At 38.9% G+C, this 17498-nt stretch overlaps 1 protein-coding gene across 2 annotated transcripts in view; it reads right to left on the bottom strand.

Annotated features, from left to right (window-relative positions):
• LOC130905309 (synaptic vesicle glycoprotein 2C-like) overlaps positions 1-17498 on the bottom strand; it is an 87517-nt gene that overhangs the window by 18053 nt on the left and 51966 nt on the right. For both annotated transcript variants that reach the window (XM_057818584.1, XM_057818583.1), the window contains 5 exons: positions 7108-7288; positions 6853-7004; positions 1376-1509; positions 1095-1184; positions 907-1017 (listed from right to left, as the gene is read on the bottom strand). In XM_057818584.1, coding sequence (XP_057674567.1) covers positions 907-1017; positions 1095-1184; positions 1376-1509; positions 6853-7004; positions 7108-7288 — 668 coding nt within the window. The remainder of the gene's footprint in view (positions 1-906; positions 1018-1094; positions 1185-1375; positions 1510-6852; positions 7005-7107; positions 7289-17498) is intronic.

Genomic DNA, 17498 nt, shown 5'->3' with positions numbered 1-17498 from the left:
ATCGCAATTCAAACATATGCAATATTTTTCTGTAAATTATTGTTGGAATGGAAAGATAAGACACAAGACGGATATATACATTCAACATACGGTACATAAGTACTGTATTAGTGTATTATAACAATAAATCAACAAGATGGCAATAACATGATTAACATTCTGTTAAAGCGATCCATGGATAGAAAGACTTGTAGTTATTAAAAGATAAATGTTAGTACAAGTTATAGAAATTTTATATTAAAACCCCTCTTAATGTTTTCGTTTTATTAAAATTTGAAAAATTTTCAATCAAAAATAAACTAATACTTCGCCATTGTTGATGTCAATAATTACACTTCTTAGTCATGGTGCTGAAAGCTATAAAATCAGTTGGACCCAAGCGCCAGCAGAGGGCGCCAAACACCAAAAAACAAGTAACAAGCGGACATTACACTCTGCTGTCATTTTAATCTAAGCGGGGCATGTGCGTTAATTGCGTCAAATATTTTAACGTGATTAATTAAGAAAATTAATTACCGCCCGTTAACGCGATAATTTTGACTGCCCTAATTATATTATATTATATTATATTATATTATATTATATTATATTATATTATATTATATTATATTATATTATATTATATTATTTTATATTATATTATTTTATTTTATGTTATATTATTTTTATTTTATTTACTTTTGTTCCGTGAAGAATCCAGAAAGGTTTATTTGATTGTGGCTTTCTAAAAAACAATACATTTTTACATTTAGCCACTTCTGCAATCGTCACACTTTTTCTGTTACAAACTGACCCCGGCCCCTCATCAGAGAAGGGAAGGGTTATGTGGCCCTCACAGGAAAAAGTTTGGGGACCCCTGTTTTACATGATGCCATAAGTTATGATTTACTTCAAACAAAAACTGACCCCTCGGATCTCTGTCTTTACTTTTGAAAGAACCTTAACCACCGGATTGGCCGACTCGCTCTGCATTTCCACCAGCCCATCCAGTAGCTTAGGGATCTTTATCCGGTTGACCTGCAGGGGGAGCTACTCGTCAGTCCTTTGGGTTATTACGGCAGAGAAGTGCCCAGAGACTAGATTTATTCACTCACGGTGAAGACTCTCTCGGGCTCTCCACGAGCTCGCATGTTGGTGTCGTGGATGTGCTTTAGGACCATCCAGGCCTCATCGTGTTTGCCCCTCTGGATGACAGAACGGACAAATGGTTATTAGGAATCTTAGTTCTCAAATGTGCGAGCTCAGTGGCTGGCATTGACGTCTACAAGTGACAACCTAATTTCGGTTCATCCTAAAGTTCCACCTGAAAGCGCCCTAGCCCTCATGTTTTGGGAGTAGAGAACGCTACAGTATGCATATGGTTGTGCTCTCTCACCTGTAAGAAGAAGCGAGGGCTCTCAGGCATGAAGGTGAGCGCCACTACCGCTGAGACGCAAGGCAGAGCACACACAACCACAAACACTCGCCAGCTGTGGAACTGGTAAGCTGAGCCCATGCTGAAACTCCAACCTGTACACAGAAAGTGGCGAAGCATGACCACATCATCAACTTTAGCATCAGTACCGTAATTTTTGGACTATAAGCCGCTACTTTTTTGCTTCATTTTGAATCCTGTGGCTTATAGTCCAGTGTGGCTTATTTGTTGATTTATTTGGGTTAATAGGTTACACTTTATTTGACAGCCCTACTTTAAGCCAAAACTAAAGACTCTGGATGAGTGTAAGACATTTTGTCTGTAACGTTAAATACAATTCAAAAACGATTTAATAAAAAAAAAAATATATATATATATATATATATATTAAAAAAAGGCATGTCCGATATTTTTTTGCCAATTCCGATACTTTGAAAATGACGTGATCGGACCTGATCGATCTGCATATTTAGTTGCGACCCATTTGCATTCGTGTTGTGAGCCATTTGCGGTTCGTATTGCAAGCATTTCGGTTTCGTGTCGTGACAATTGGGGTTCATGCTTTGGCCGTTTTGCATTCGTGCTTTTGCATTTGGGGATCGTGTTGTGGCAGTTTGACGTTGTGCTTTGGATTCCGCAGTTCACCTGACACTTCTTGGCAACCGTAAAAACTTTTTGAGTAACTAAAACCAGGCAAAGGCATATTTTGAAATGACTTAAATATGACTAGGACAAATAAGTATTTTCGTCCAAAAGACTAAGACAAAAATTAAAAGTGTTTCCAAAAACAACCCTGCTCAGGTTGCAATTCTCTTGCACTAAAACGCGATCATCCAACTTTGAATTCCAATAAATCATCCAAGAATTTAACAATCAATTAAAATAATAATCGTTCTTAAATAGACATACGGCAATATGGACATTTACGGCCATGGTATGTTAGATTCAGCAAATGTCTTTGCACGTGGTCCGCGTGAGCTACCTTCAGCCGGTCTGGTAAAAAGCTCATTAGAAGGATTGCAGCTGTAATGGACTGTCGGCGATGGCTGACTGGTCGCGATACTCAATGTGATTAATGTAGCTACTTTACAGTAAGTAAGAACGCCTCTGACATGCGAAGAGCATCCAGACAAATCGGCCTTACCCTGCAACAATCACGCATTTAATGCTGGTCACAGCAGCAGATTTTACAGTTTACTTTTTAGAGACTATATAATTGGCACCACACAAGAAATCACACGCTCACTCAAAGACACACCCACACTTACATCTGGCCTTTACTCGCCAAGAGTCAATGCAAAGAGCACTGCTGCGAAACCCATTACCTATATACAACTGCGTCTTGCAGCAAAAACACTGCAAAACATGGGCATGAGCAGCCAGTGAGTTAAATGACGTTTTCACCTCTAGTAATCTTTATCGTCACCTTCCTTTATAAGTTTAGTTTTGTCCTGGAAGTGGCTCCTATTTCCTCAAGTGTGTGTCTTACGACACCCCAGATAAGTGCTCCGCCCAGGTGAGGCACTTCATCAGTGTGGCTCGTTATATATCGAACGCCTTCCAGCATTCCATTAAAGCGACTAAGCCGTTGTTTCTCTCTTTGACTGCCGCCCCGCATCCTTTCCATTATCCCTCACAGAGGCTTCATAAATCATGTGCTTGATGTACCCCTATCCTTGACACCATAACATACCAACTCACTCTGCCCAAAAATAAATGAAAATCCTAACAAATCCACCCATTTGTTCAAAAAAGTGATTGACAGCGCACCGGCGGTTGTGTCGATGCATAATCACTAGTGGGACATTATATTATATTATATCTCTAACTAGTGGTTGTGGTAAGCTATATTAACTCATTCACTCCTCGCCATTTTTACCGGTGCAACCCCCTTTGCTCCAGGCCGTTTTACTGGATTTTGACTGATTTTGCAAGGCCCACAAATAATTCTGTTCTATTGCTATATAAACATGGAACCCACCAAAAGAAAGTTTAGACTCTCTTCTTTCAGCAGGAAAAACAAGTTAATTCATATCTCTTTCCATTCTTTAGAAATCAGCATTAGAAAATAGCTTAGTTTGAGCAATTTTCCAATTTCTGATGAAAAAACAGAGAAATTCACCTTTTTGTAAAAGCATACATCTCAAACATAACTCTGACTTTAACACAGCTATTTTTTTGCTTTTGTGACATCCCAAACATCTGACTAATGTTTTCCTTCTACAAAATAACATAATCAACAGGACAAATAGAGCTTTTGTTAGCAAAGTAGCAATTTATTTAAACATAACTAAACTATTGAACTGAGAGATGACGCTGTTGTGGCCGCGACAGCCTGGGTAAACTTTTCCCTCATCGCTGCCTGTCTCATTAAGATGGATTTTTTTGAGTGTTTCTTTTGTGGCGACCACTGCCTCGTAGCGGAGTTCGCTTGGGGAACTTGTGTGGGGCATGTTGTGTTCCTGGGGGGGAACTGGTTTGGCCTAACCCTTCTTCTAACAAGGTCTAATGAGGCTCCACTCGTTACCTGTATTAGGGTTAGGCACCTGTTTTAACTCATTATTGGCATAAAAGACACCTGTCCACAACCTCAGTCAGACACACTCCAAACTCCACTATGGCCAAGACCAAAGAGCTGTCGAAGGACACCAGAGACAAAATTGTAGACCTGAACCAGGCTGGGAAGACTGAGTCTGCAATAGGTAAAACGCTTGGTGTAAAGAAATCAACTGTGGGAGCAATTATTAGAAAATGGAAGACATACAAGACCACTGATAATCTCCCTCGATCTGGGGCTCCATGCAAGATCTCACCTCGTGGCTTCAAAATGATAACAAGAACGGTGAGCAAAAATCGCAGAACCACACGGGGGGGACCTAGTGAATGACCTACAGAGAGCTGGGACGACATTAACAAAGGCTACTATCAGTAACACAATGCGCCGCCAGGGACTCAAATCCTGCACTGCCAGACGTGTCCCCCTCCTGAAGAAAGTACACGTCCAGGCCCGTCTGCAGTTCACTAGAGAGCGTTTGAATGATCCAGAAGAGGACTGGGAGAATGTGTTATGGTCAGATGAAACCAAAATAGAACTTTTTGGTAGAAACACAGGTTCTCGTGTTTGGAGGAGAAAGAATACTGAATTGCATCCGAAGAACACCATACCCACTGTGAAGCATGGGGGTGGAAACATCATGCTTTGGGGCTGTTTTTCTGCAAAGGGACCAGGACAACTGATCTGTGTAAAGGAAAGAATGAATGGGGCCATATATCAAAAGATTTTAAGTGAAAATCAATAGCAAGGGCATTGAAGATGAGACGTGGCTGGGTCTTTCAGCATGACAATGCTCCCGAACACAAAGCCAGGGCAACAATGGAGTGGCTTCATAAGAAGCATTTCAAGGTCCTGGACTGGCCTAGCCAGTCTCCAGGTCTCAATCCCATAGAAAATCTGTGAAGGGAGTTGAAAGTCCGTGTTGCCCAACGACAGCCCCAAAATATCACCGCTCTAGAGGAGATCTGCATGGAGGAATGGGCCAAAATACCAGCAACAGTGTGTGAAAAGCTTGTGAAGAGTTACAGAAAACGTTTCGCCTCCGTTATTGCCAACAAAGGGTATATAACAAAGTATTGAGATGAACTTTTGGTATTGACCAAATACTTATTTTCCACCATGATTTGCAAATAAATTCTTTAAAAATCAAACAATGTGATTTTCTCTTTTTTCCCCACATCCTGTCTCTCATGGTTGAGGTTTAAATCATATTGACAATTACGGGCCTCTCTAATATTTTCAAGTGGGAGAACTTGCACAATTAGTTGGTGACTCTTCGGCTGCCATTGGCGTCGAATGTTGCCAGCTTCCCACTTCAAATGGATTGGACATCTACCAGAGAGAAACTCATCGATAAAAGGGTGATTTTACACCACATGATTGGACATCTAGCATCATCAAATGTTAAATGTAAATTCATTTCGAAACCTTTTTAACCCTTTGATAGAATTGACGCACCCTCTTCTTTGTTGTTTTCCCTCTGGCTTCTCTTTACAACCGCTGGCCCTTTATCACTCCACCTTTCCATTATCCCTCCTAGAGGGTTCATAAATCAAGAGCACCCTGTCAACCTGGACATCGCTCTTGTCCTCCTAATCTTTTTTTGCCGCTTGACATCGGATCGCAGCTCATCCGCAGACATGTTAGGTGAAACTTATTTTTTCTTTTAGTTTTTTCAAATCATGTTCCACAAGCACAAAAACAACTACACAGAAGACAACCCAATCAATCAGTTTAATTTAGCTATTTCAAGTTTGCCATGTTAATATTTGTGATGTTTGTTTACTGCTTTTCGTCTTACTGCGAAGAGGAAATGATGATCGGCCTGCCATGATATTTACGTCATCAGCCTTCGCGCTGTGACCGGGGAATTCAACGACTGCTTTTAACACATGCCGTCCCGGGTAAGTCCCGGACATTATAATAGGACGCGACCCCGTAAATGTCCTTGTAATCTCCATGTCAGATGACCCAGGAAATTGCTTTCACACATAAATGCTACCCGTTTAAATCCCGGGATTTAAACGGTGTTGAGGTATGTGTGAAAGGGGCTTAAGTCTACATTTTACTAGTTTAAATACATGCTCTATTGGGTTTAGGTCTAGAAATGAACACGTTCCTCAGTCTATGTTGCGGAGGGTTACATTTAGGGTCCTTAGTTTAAAATTCAAAATTTAAAATAACTTGAATTCTCGTATGTTATGGATCATTGCAGCTGTTTTGAGAATCCACTCCTGAAAGGAGCTCAGTTTGAAAAACTTGACCCTCCATCAGCGTGAAGAATGATTCCCCGGCTACGACACCGCCACCTGCTTGTTGTTTGCGTGGGTGCCCGAGGGCACCGGGAGAGCGGCACATATTTGCAAACGATCTCACATGTTGCTTTTTATTGGCATCACTGCAGCAGAGCGCATCCTGCACGCTCCATTTCTGTTTGCAGCAATGCGACAGCAGTGGCGAAAACTGGAGTTTTACGTCTATTTGGCCTTAAATTACCTTTCCATATTCTCTATACTGTTTCTATAAGGAGAAGGAAATCATTACCGTCTATTAGCTTTAAAACTGTAGCTTATTTACACTGAAAGACAACATTTTTTTTTACTGATTCAAGTCATTCTAACTTCCAAATTCAGATCATTCTACATTTCTCAACCTATTCGAACCATTCCAAGTTCAAAACTAGTTTACATACCGTTAGATTGTTATCATTTGAGCAAATCTCTTAAAAACATCTACAGTACTCTTTAGCATTCATTTGCATTGTTCATCCTCCAGGTACTGCTACTTTTAAAACTCTGATTGTAGTTTTTTCCCCCCAGGTTTTCTAATTTAAAGCAGATAGACCATCCAGGTCAGATTAATATTTTTTTCATTTGTCACTCACCATAATGCGGGATGATGGCCCACGCCATGGCTGAGGCGTAAATGCCGCCGATCATCCAGAACATACAGAGCCAGCTCAAGTGCTCGCCACGCTTCTCTCGGGCCAACACCTCAGCAAAATATGAAAACACGATGGGCACTGCGCCTCCAATCCTGTGAATAGTCAGATGTAGTTAGCTATTAACAATCTTCAGAAGCTATCAACTTTAAGTGCACCATACCACCTTATCGTACGCTTCCGCAATGATGGACTCACCCGAATCCCGACAGCATGCGGCAGAAGAGGAAAGTGCTGTAGCCTTGCACGAAGGAGGAGAGGAAGGCGAAGAAGCCGTTGGTCGACAAGGATATCAGCAAGCACTGTTTGCGGCCCAATTTATCCGACAGACCGCCCCAAAAGAAGGCGCCGAACATCATCCCCAGGTACACGATGCTGCCTGGAGGGTGCGAGGAAATTCTTATTTTGTTTCCAAAAGGACATTTATCCTATCATACAGATCCTGCAAATTTAGCAATTGAAACCTACAGCTGACAATGAGGCACTCTAAAGCAGCCATGTAAGTGAACCATCAGAAGGGAGGATGCATAACAAGGCATTGTTTTTGTCATGACAAAAAATAAGGTTAGTTCTACGTAATTCTCAGTAGTACTGGACGAAATGAACTTCCATCAGAACAGTCCATCGCAGATTTTTTTTTCAATTAAAAAAAAAAAAAAAAAAATAAGGGCAGTACTTTATAGAACTGTCCCGATCGGATCACGTTCACCCTTGCTCCTGCCGCTTTTCTTGGTCAGGCAGTGCACTGGAGTTAGTTATTAAAGTTAACGATGATTGACAGACGTTAAGGTATGATCTTGCCGGAGACGCCTGGAAGTCGAAACTTCTGAGCGCCGCATGCGTCAATCTTCATTTAACTTGTTAAACAGTTGCTGTGGCTACTCATTGTGTATAAGTGAGCAGCTTGAGCGGATTTGAGTGGACTCACTCAATGAAGCATTTAATAAAGACAAGCATTTTTCTACGTTATTTTTGTTTAAAAATAATTTGGTGGAACAGTAACATGTTTAAAATTTATCATAATTGTTACAATTGAAGTTCTTAAAAAACATTTATTAAAAAAAATAAAATAAAATAAAATATACATAAGTCTTTTTTTTTTCAATTATACTTTGGGAAAAAATATGAAAAAAACATGTCTTATATGTATGTCTTATATGTAATAAATACATTGAGCACACACACACCAAAAAAAATTTGGAGGGGGGGGGCGCTACTTTGAGCTTTTTTCACTTATTGCGGTGGGTTATGGTCCCCATTAACTGCAAAAAATGAGGGATTACTGTATTACCTGGATTTTAAAAAATTCATTAGTAGTAAGCTTTGTCTTATAAAAATCAATCATATAAATATAGATTTTATTCATTTCAAAATGGAGAATTTCAGTTATGCATTGCTATTATAGACACGCAAAGAGTGCAAAATTGGGTGCTTACACAGAATAGACATTTACAGTTTTAATCTTCTTTATTTATTTACATCCATTACTACAAAGTAACACAAATACATTTCTATTTCTTATACTATGTTTCAATTCAACATTTTGACCTCTAGAAGACATCATGGAGTGAATGATTCATTGGGAAGTGTCGCCATATGTACTGGCACAGTTGGCTGGAGATTTTGTTTTAATGCTTCATGGAGCTTCATTTGAACATCACTAGTTGTCAGTCTTTGCAAATGTATTGAGCAATTATCTTCAACCATAGATATAAATATCTAAATTCGCTTCGCAAGGTCTTTAACTAGTTTTGCACATCCAACTTCGACTTTTCCTTTCCTCAGTTTTGCATTTTTAACATCATATCTCCGTGAAGTGGGATTTCCTGCAATTCTTGCAACCGTAATGGAATTACAGAGTTCCAAACTTTGGGTGCATGTTATACCATAGGCTTCACCATCAGTTCACAAGATAGCTTCCGGCTCCCACAGACATTGCACAACGCCTTCCTGTAGGGGGCTGACCCAGGCAGAACGTTGAGTTGGCTTTCATTGTGATAAACTCAAACACACGCTGCGTTCTAACGCCAGATTTAGGTGGAAATAGGACGAAGGTTTTACTGCATCCAAGCAGGCAGGAGTGTCTCAAGAGTGATTTGGTCGAGGATTCAAGGTAATTATTATATTAAATAGCCCCATGCATGCACTTTGAAGAGTTGTGAGGAAAAAAATGGATGAAATTATTGCAACTATGGCTTGAAATATCTATGTAAAATGACTGATAACTGCCTGTTTTTTGCTTTTAACCAATAATCTAGACTGTTTTACGTTCATATCTATAGAAATTCTGGGATTTAAGCATTTATTTACAAGAATTTTCAACTTGAAAAGCTCTTCGTTTCGTTACGGCCGCCATGTTGGATTACACAATACTGTAACTTTTGCCTGAAAAACTTACGTAAAATGAACGATAACTGCCCATTTTTTTTCTTTTAACCAAGAAACTGGACTGTTTTACGTTCATATCTGTAGAAATTCTGCGATTTAAGCATTTCTTTATAAGAATTTTCAACTTAAAAAGCTCTTTGTTTTATGATGGCCGCCATGTTGGATTACACAATACCGTAACTTTGGCTTGAAATATTTACGTAAAATGAACGATAACTGCCAGTTTTTTGCTTTTAACCAATAATCTAGACTGTTTTACGTTCATATCGATAGAAATTCTGCGATAAAAGCATTTATTTACAATAATTTTCAACTTAAAACGGTCTTTGTTTTGTGACTGCCGATACGTTGGATTTTGTTTCTCTACGCAATAGCGGAATTCAGCCTAAATACTGTAAATTGCGATTGTATATAGAAAAAGCTAATTTTGCTTTTGTTAAGTAAAATCAAGATTATTCTGCATGCTTTCCTCAAGTATAACGTTTCTAAAATGAAAATTGAGTGATTTATTCACTGTTGAAAACTTGCACAACATTAAAAAAAATTTGAGTTGCTATTTTGGGCAAAAAGTTATCCGATATGTTAAATATTGCTATTCATCCTGAAAATATGGGTGATTATCTCGGCATTTGGTGATTTTTGCGTATCAAGTGTAAAATTTGAAAACATTTTATAGCCATTTTAAGCTGCTATACTTGTATAAAAAAATAATACTTTAAAGTTTTTGATGTCGCTGCTCATGGGGACTCATGTATGCCTAAGGGAGGTGCTTGTTTTGGTTTTAGGTCGCTAGCAGCTCTGGTTTTGAGAATATTTGTTTTTAAGTTTTTGATAATAGGTGCCCTACAGATCAGCCCCGAGGCCTGTGTCCTGTCAACTAATAGTGAAGTCTATGGTTATACCAAGACGGGGTATTAAAGCATAAAAACATTTTGGAATTTTATTTTCTATGCCGATCCTTCAAAATTATTTCTTAACGTGAAATCAGTCTGCAAGACACGGCCACTTGACTACAGGAAGTGTCGGTCAGTTCTTTGCCCGTTGCTGGGACAGTGCAGTATCATAGAACATTGTTGTCAGGTAAATAAATAATGGCGTCGCTCCCGATGTGCTAATAAAAATGCTAATGTCTCCAGAAGGTGGGGGTGAGGCCTCGTCTTTTTACTTCCGCCCCTCTCTCTTGCGCCGTGTTTGCAGCGATGGGACAGATAGGCTAAAAGTAAAACGCTCTTATCGAGCCGCGCAGACACCGCGCCAAGAGTCAGCCATTCATTACACGGAGACAGCTGCTAGCTCGCCACTGCGGAGGAGGCCATACGAGCCAACCGACCAGGCGGCGGAGGGATGCGTGAATGAAACAGAAAACCGAGCAAAATGTCAAAAGTGCTCCAAAAGTGAAGACGCATGTAGGACGGAACAAACAATGCGGGATGAACACGTACAGTACAGCCAGGACGCCCTATCCGGAAGCATCGGCTCATTTGTTTTATGGCGGAGCACATGCTGAGTTAGGATGTGTAATAAAGAGAGGAGGACTCGGAGGTGTAGGGTGGGAGAGGGTTATGTGCGAAGATTCTTCCCGAGATTGGATTTGTTATTTCCTATGGGGTTCAAGCAAAGGTCAGACCCTTGAAACATGTACTGACTCAACACTAGAGGTGAGACAAAATATTGTACTGTTATCAGTTACAGTATGATGAAGCACCCTCGTTTGGGGCACAGATCCGTTTATTTAATCTTGTTCAAAAGCAATTGTCAAGAAAAATGTCAATGTTGCCCTGTTTGACATGACTTTTTTTTTCACAAGACTCATTGAAGTCTGCTGTCTTAAATTTGTCTCTTTTTCTATTCAGAAAGTATTCATATACGCATGAAGTAACTAGTATATAAATGGTAATAGGTGAACACATAGGTTAACTTTGCATTTGTACATTCTACTATCAAGTAGGGATGTCCCTGATTTTTTGGGGATTCTGATCCAATTTTTATCATAACAAGTTTTGCTGATATGGATCCAATGCGATACCCATATTTTTAGACCAGTAAAAATAATGCAAAAAATAATGTAACTTGTAAATGACAAATAGTATGCCTAGCGGTTAGATTTACAGCAGCTGAAAAGCACGATGGTACTGAAAACACATGGGACTACGGGTTCGGAGCCGATTAAATTCGATAATGTTCGATCCTCCCAGAATAGTACTGAGCATCGGTAGAAGAACATTTGATAGTTTAGCTCATTATTTGAACACTACATATATTTTTTTAGGGTTGTTCCGATCATGTTTTTTTGCTCCCGATCCGATCCGGATCGTTTTAGTTTGAGTATCTGCCGATCCCGATATTTCCTTATCCGATTGCTTTTTTTTGCTCCCGATTCAATTCCAATCATTCTCGATAATTTTTCCCGTTCATATACATTTTGGCAATGCATTAAGAAAAAAATGAATAAAACTCGGACGAATACATACATTTAACATACAGTACATAAGTACTGTATTTGTTTATTATGACAATAAATCCTCAAGATGGCATTTACGTTATTAACATTCTGTCTGTGAGAGGGATCCACGGATAGAAAGACTTGTGACTTTGTATATTGTGACTAAATATTGCCATCTAGTGTATTTGTTGAGCTTTCAGTAAATGATACTGAAGGCCATGCCCAAATGCATGATGGGAAGTGGAACCATGACTGTGCGAAGTGCTACCAATTCATATACAGTGCTGCTCAAAAGTTTGTGAACCCCCTCAACATTTTGGAATTTTCTATTATTTCAACCTGATTTCCTAATCAATCAATTCAGTAGTTTTTTTTTTGTTTTTTTAACAGTTGTGTTGTCGAGACTAAATTAAAAAGAGTTTTCATCAACTGATGTAGGTGCAAAATTGAACTGTTTGGTCACAACCAAAACCGCCATGTCTGGCGAAAAGTCAACACTGCATACCACCAAAAGAACCTTCTCCCAACAGTGAAGCATGGAGGTGGGAATGTCAAGATCTGGGCTTGCTTTTCATCCTCAGGACCTGGACAACTCCACATAGTCCAGGGAATCATGAATTCTGAGGAATATTGTCAAATCCTAGAACATAACCTGACGCCATCTGTTTTGAAGTTAAAGCTTGGCAGAAGGTGGATCATGCAACATGATAATGATCCAAAGCATTCCAGCAATACAACCAAGGAATGGCTGAAAAAGAAGAAGATTCATGTTCTGGACTGGCCCAGTCAAAGTCCTGACCTAAATCCCATTGAAATGCTGTGGCGGGACCTGAAGCGAGCAGTTCATGCCAGACGCCCATCAAACCTCTCTCAACTGACTGCGTTCTGCAAGGAAGAATGGGCAAAAATCCCCCAAAGTAGATGTGAGAGGCTGATTAGTCACTACAGAAACCGTTTGGTTGAGGTAATCTCTGCAAAAGGAGGCGCAATATCCTATTAACTGAAGGGGTTCACATACTTTTGCACACATGATATCTGAGTTTTTCTTAAATCAACCACTTTTGTTAAATAAAGAATGACAATATAACTATTTCTTTTGTTTCAGTCCATTATTTGGAATGTCAGTATTGTGGATTTGGGTATAACTTAACATTTAATAAGGTTATTTTAGTTTTTTTTACAAAAAATCTGACCATTGCTGTGGGGTTCACAAACTTTCGAGCAGCACTGTATCTTCTCTGCGTTGGGAAATAACTTAAGGTGTTAAGAGAAAGATCAATTACTACCTTTCTTCCCCACATTGCTTTCCATGATATTACTAATCATAGGGAGAAGGATTGTAAGGCTTTAGCCTATTAAAAAAAGGCTCCAAAGGCTGCAAAAATTCACTTTAGTCATTTTACGCTGTCTTTTATCTCTCTAAATGGGTAAAACGGCGCCATTACAGATTGAGCGCGACAATGCGTGAGTGGGTCGTGCAACGCATGCATTAATTGCGTTAAATATTTAACGTGATACATTTTTTAAAAATTAATTACCGCCGTTATCGGGATAAATTTGATAACCCTACCTTAAGCCTAAACTAAAGACTCTGGATGAGTGTAACATATTATGTCTGTAAAAAAAAAAAAAAATTAAAAAGGCATGGCCGATATTTTTTTGCTGATTCCGAAACTTTGAAAATGACGTGATCGGACCCCATCGATCGGGACGCCGATCGATCGGGACATCTCTAATTTTTTTACATTAGTTCATAATTTCCTGACTCTTTTGGGTTCAATTCAGAGTCAAATACGAGAACAATTATTAAGGCTCAGTCGATTTATATTCCATACAATAATTTAGTGATTTTGAACCGGTGTTCTTGAACGCGACACGAGCAATACCGCGCACCACATTCAAGAACTGCTCGGATTTCTAGCCATTAGCCACCTTATCCATATGTGATGACTGTCATTCCTCCCCTTGGAGTTTTATTCCAATGTGTTTTATTCCAACACATTGTCGAACACAGCAAGGTAGCTGATGGCTAGAAATCTGAGTAGTACTTGAATGCGACACAAGCAGCTATCCAACAGCGTCATAGTGCCAAGCAAGTTTAACCCTTTAACACCGAACGTGTCGGCAGCGACGCGTTTACGCATATCGTCTTTGAAGCTTCGTCACGCTGTAATTACATCACCCACGTGCCGCTGGTTGGTCTCATTTGAAAGTGTGGAAGTTGATGTCCACACCAGTTTTTATCTGAAGTCCCAATCGACCATGAAAAACGGGAGATAATGTCATTTGAATTTTATATTTTTATTGCACTCATAAATATGCATTAAAACGCTGCATGGATCATGTATCTATCTCCATATTACCATCATTTCTTGTCCTTTTTCAAAACCGAAAGCAGCACAAAAGACTGCATATCATGTGATAATTTTTAATAAATTTCCGAGCGAGGCGCCAACTAATGAAAGCGAGGCATGCGAAGCAAGTAACGCCCGGTTGGTTTGAGCGAGCGCCTTTGAAACGTGCAGAATGAATCTAAAACCACATTTAGCGCAAGATAATGCATTATTTCATTAACTCAAGGAAGAAGATGAGCCGTATTTGTCGTTGTTTTCTTTGGATGAGTCGCCGTCTCGGCGAGTAGAAGTGACAGCAGCACGCAAACGGCGAAAGAGTAGGCTGTGTGACATTGTGTGTGACGCAGCTCCGTGACCTGTTCAAGAAGAAGCTTTATTGAGTGCGCAAAAAAAAAAAAAAAAAAAAAAAAACTTTATTGGGTTGCATGTCTGAAAAATTGCAATTGAACTACTTGTATTTTTTAAAATACTTTTTTTCAATGTTATAAATATTTTTTCTTCACTATAATCTTTTCAATTTTATGTAGATGTGTGTTCGAGAAGCTTGATTGCATGTACGTATATACTTTTGATAAGGTTATGGGTACAACACCTAACTTCAAAAAAGATATATCCTCCTAACCCTTTGTGTGTTAGATGATATATATAATCTTTTTCTCACTATTTTGCACTGTATACAACCTGTTTTGACCATAGTATGTGTAAAGGCCAAAAACGCCTATGACCATACCTGCTGTTTGTGTTGAATTGTCAAACATAAAACTATTCAATCTTATTTTTTTTCTACTGAATGTTTATCCTAACAAGTTGAATAGATATTATCAAGCTTCAAAACGGTTGGTCGAGCATGTTTGGTTGTCAATGGGACATCAACATTACAAATTTTGAAAAAAGATTTTGGGATTTTTTTGTCTTTTTGGGTCCAAAATGTGGATTATAATTGGTCAGTGAAGAAAACAACAGTTTGGACATGAAGTTCAAGGTGTCCTGAAAAAAGGGACCCAACTTGGCCATTGTAAACATTTTTTTCTTTGAAATATAAAGGCAACATCAAATGCATGCAAATTCGGCCGAAATAGGCTTAGGTGTTAAAGGGTTAAACGTCATCTCCAAATGAAACACCCGTCGCTTCAAACACGCTTCAAAACAAGTCGATGGACCATTTTGTTGTCCTTCGTGAAAACAGGGAAAACAGGCAACTTTTTAAAGAAAAACTACAAAGGTAAATAAGAACGCCCTCAAAGTTACCTTGTTGCTGAACTTGTTGCTAAATCAAACAAGTCCCACACTGTGGCAGGGACATTAATACTATCTGCCTGCAAGGCCATTGTCAGTTAAATGCTTGGCTCTGATGCATTTAAAGACATTGCTAAAGTCCCCCTGTCTGATAAGTCTGAGCTTTTCAAGCCTAATTGCTGTAAAAAAAATAAAAACAGAGAGAGACTGAGAGCTGTTGAAGAAGATTCCTGCCAGGTTATCGGCTTTGTGTTCATCTAAACAGGCTTAAGTTTCATACTGAGTAAGTATAAATATTGAGAAATTATTTTATAATTAAATATATTGTACAGAAACTAATTTTGGAACATTTTTGGTTTGTGGTGTGCCGCGAGATTTTTTTCCAATGTAAAAATGTGTCGTGACTCAGTAAAGGTTGAAAAACACTGCTATAATTGATCAAATATCGGTCTTATTTTTCCAACTTTTTCCGGTCATAATGAGTCTTATCTGGGTAAAAGTGGGATACTGAAAATCAGATATCACCTCTCAATCCTAGAAAGACAAAAAAAAAAAAAAACATTAATTAATTCATTTATTCATCTTCTGCACTGCGTATCCTTACAAGGGTCGCGGAGGTGCTGGAGCCTATCCCAGCTAACAATGGGCAGGAGGCAGGGTAAACCCTGAATTGGTTGCCAGCCAGTTGCAGGGCACATATACAAACAACCATCCCGCACACACTCAGACCTCCAGACAATTTGGAGTGTTCAATCAGCCTACCATGCATGTTTTTGAGATATGGGAGGAAGCCGGAGTACCTGGAGAAAACCCACGCAGTCACAGAGAGAACATGCAAACTCCACACAGGGAGGCCCGAGCCGGGATTGAACAATCTCAGAACTGTGAGGCAGACGTGGTAACCACTTTTTCACTGTATTACGTACATAAAGACCATTTTGGTAACTCATATTGTCCAACTCCAAAAATCCAGTACCGATATCAAACCGATACCGATATACAGCATACGGTCGTGAATTTAACATAATTTGGCTAATTGTATTGTAATGCCCCACTGGATGATTTAAAAATAATACCGTAATTTCCCAAATACAAGGCGCACCCGTGTATAATGCGCACCCCAAATTTACTTGTAAAATCTAGGGAAAATTATTGTACCCGTTTATAACGCGCACCCTAATTTTAGCACCAATAAATAGAAGAATACAAGAAAACAGAGCTCGTGTACAGATACAGAAATGTCATTTTACTGATTGGTGAAACACAGCACAAGCATAGCACATTGGTAGTTCAAAACATTACCATAAACTGAGCATATTTACGGTAATAATATGATTTGACAACTTCTCCAATTTACCAGAATCTAGGAGAAAACAAGACAGATGTGACTTTTCTTTTAAAGGCTCCTGTATAACTTGCCCGTTTCATCATGATGAATAAATGTTTCTTCCATGGATTGATATGTTAAAATGAAAGTGAGAACGTAAGTCGGAAATCTGTGAGAGCTCATCGCTGTCAACACGACAGTAACAATAGGAACTATTGTTATTTGGCTTTGAGTTTCCCGAGGGACAGATATAGTTGACGGACACACACAGGAAGTCTGTTGTTACGTTTGTTATTGTCCGAGTTGCAGAGCTGCAATAAACGTTGACTGAAATGAGTTCAAGAAACTAAATTCTGTGCTTTATGAAGAGTGAAAAAAGCAGAATTTAACACAGACGAAATCATTCGGCCGATTAGAGTGAAGTATTACAGAAACAAAATCGTGACGTCACGTACCGTAATGGTCGCCGCATACGTTTCGTCAACACAACGTGGCCAAAAAAAAATTAAAAAATTGTTAATATTAGGGGTGTCAAACGATTATAAATTTTAATCGAGTTAATTACAGCTCAAAAATGAATTAATCGTAATTAATCGCAATTAATCACAATTCAAACCATCTATAAAATATGCCATATTTTTCTGTAAATTATTGTTGGAATGGAAAGATAAGACCGAGATGGATATATACATTTAACTTACGGTACATAAGTACTGTATTTCTTTATTATAACAATAAATCAACAAGATGGCATTACCATTATTATCATTCTGTTAAAGCGATCCATGGATAGAAAGACTTGTAGGTCTTAAAAGATAAATAAAAATAATAAATAAATTAT

The sequence above is a fragment of the Corythoichthys intestinalis genome, chromosome 17, assembly GCF_030265065.1.
Source record: "Corythoichthys intestinalis isolate RoL2023-P3 chromosome 17, ASM3026506v1, whole genome shotgun sequence".
Lineage (NCBI taxonomy): Eukaryota > Metazoa > Chordata > Actinopteri > Syngnathiformes > Syngnathidae > Corythoichthys > Corythoichthys intestinalis.
This window is presented reverse-complemented; position numbering and strand designations above follow the sequence as displayed.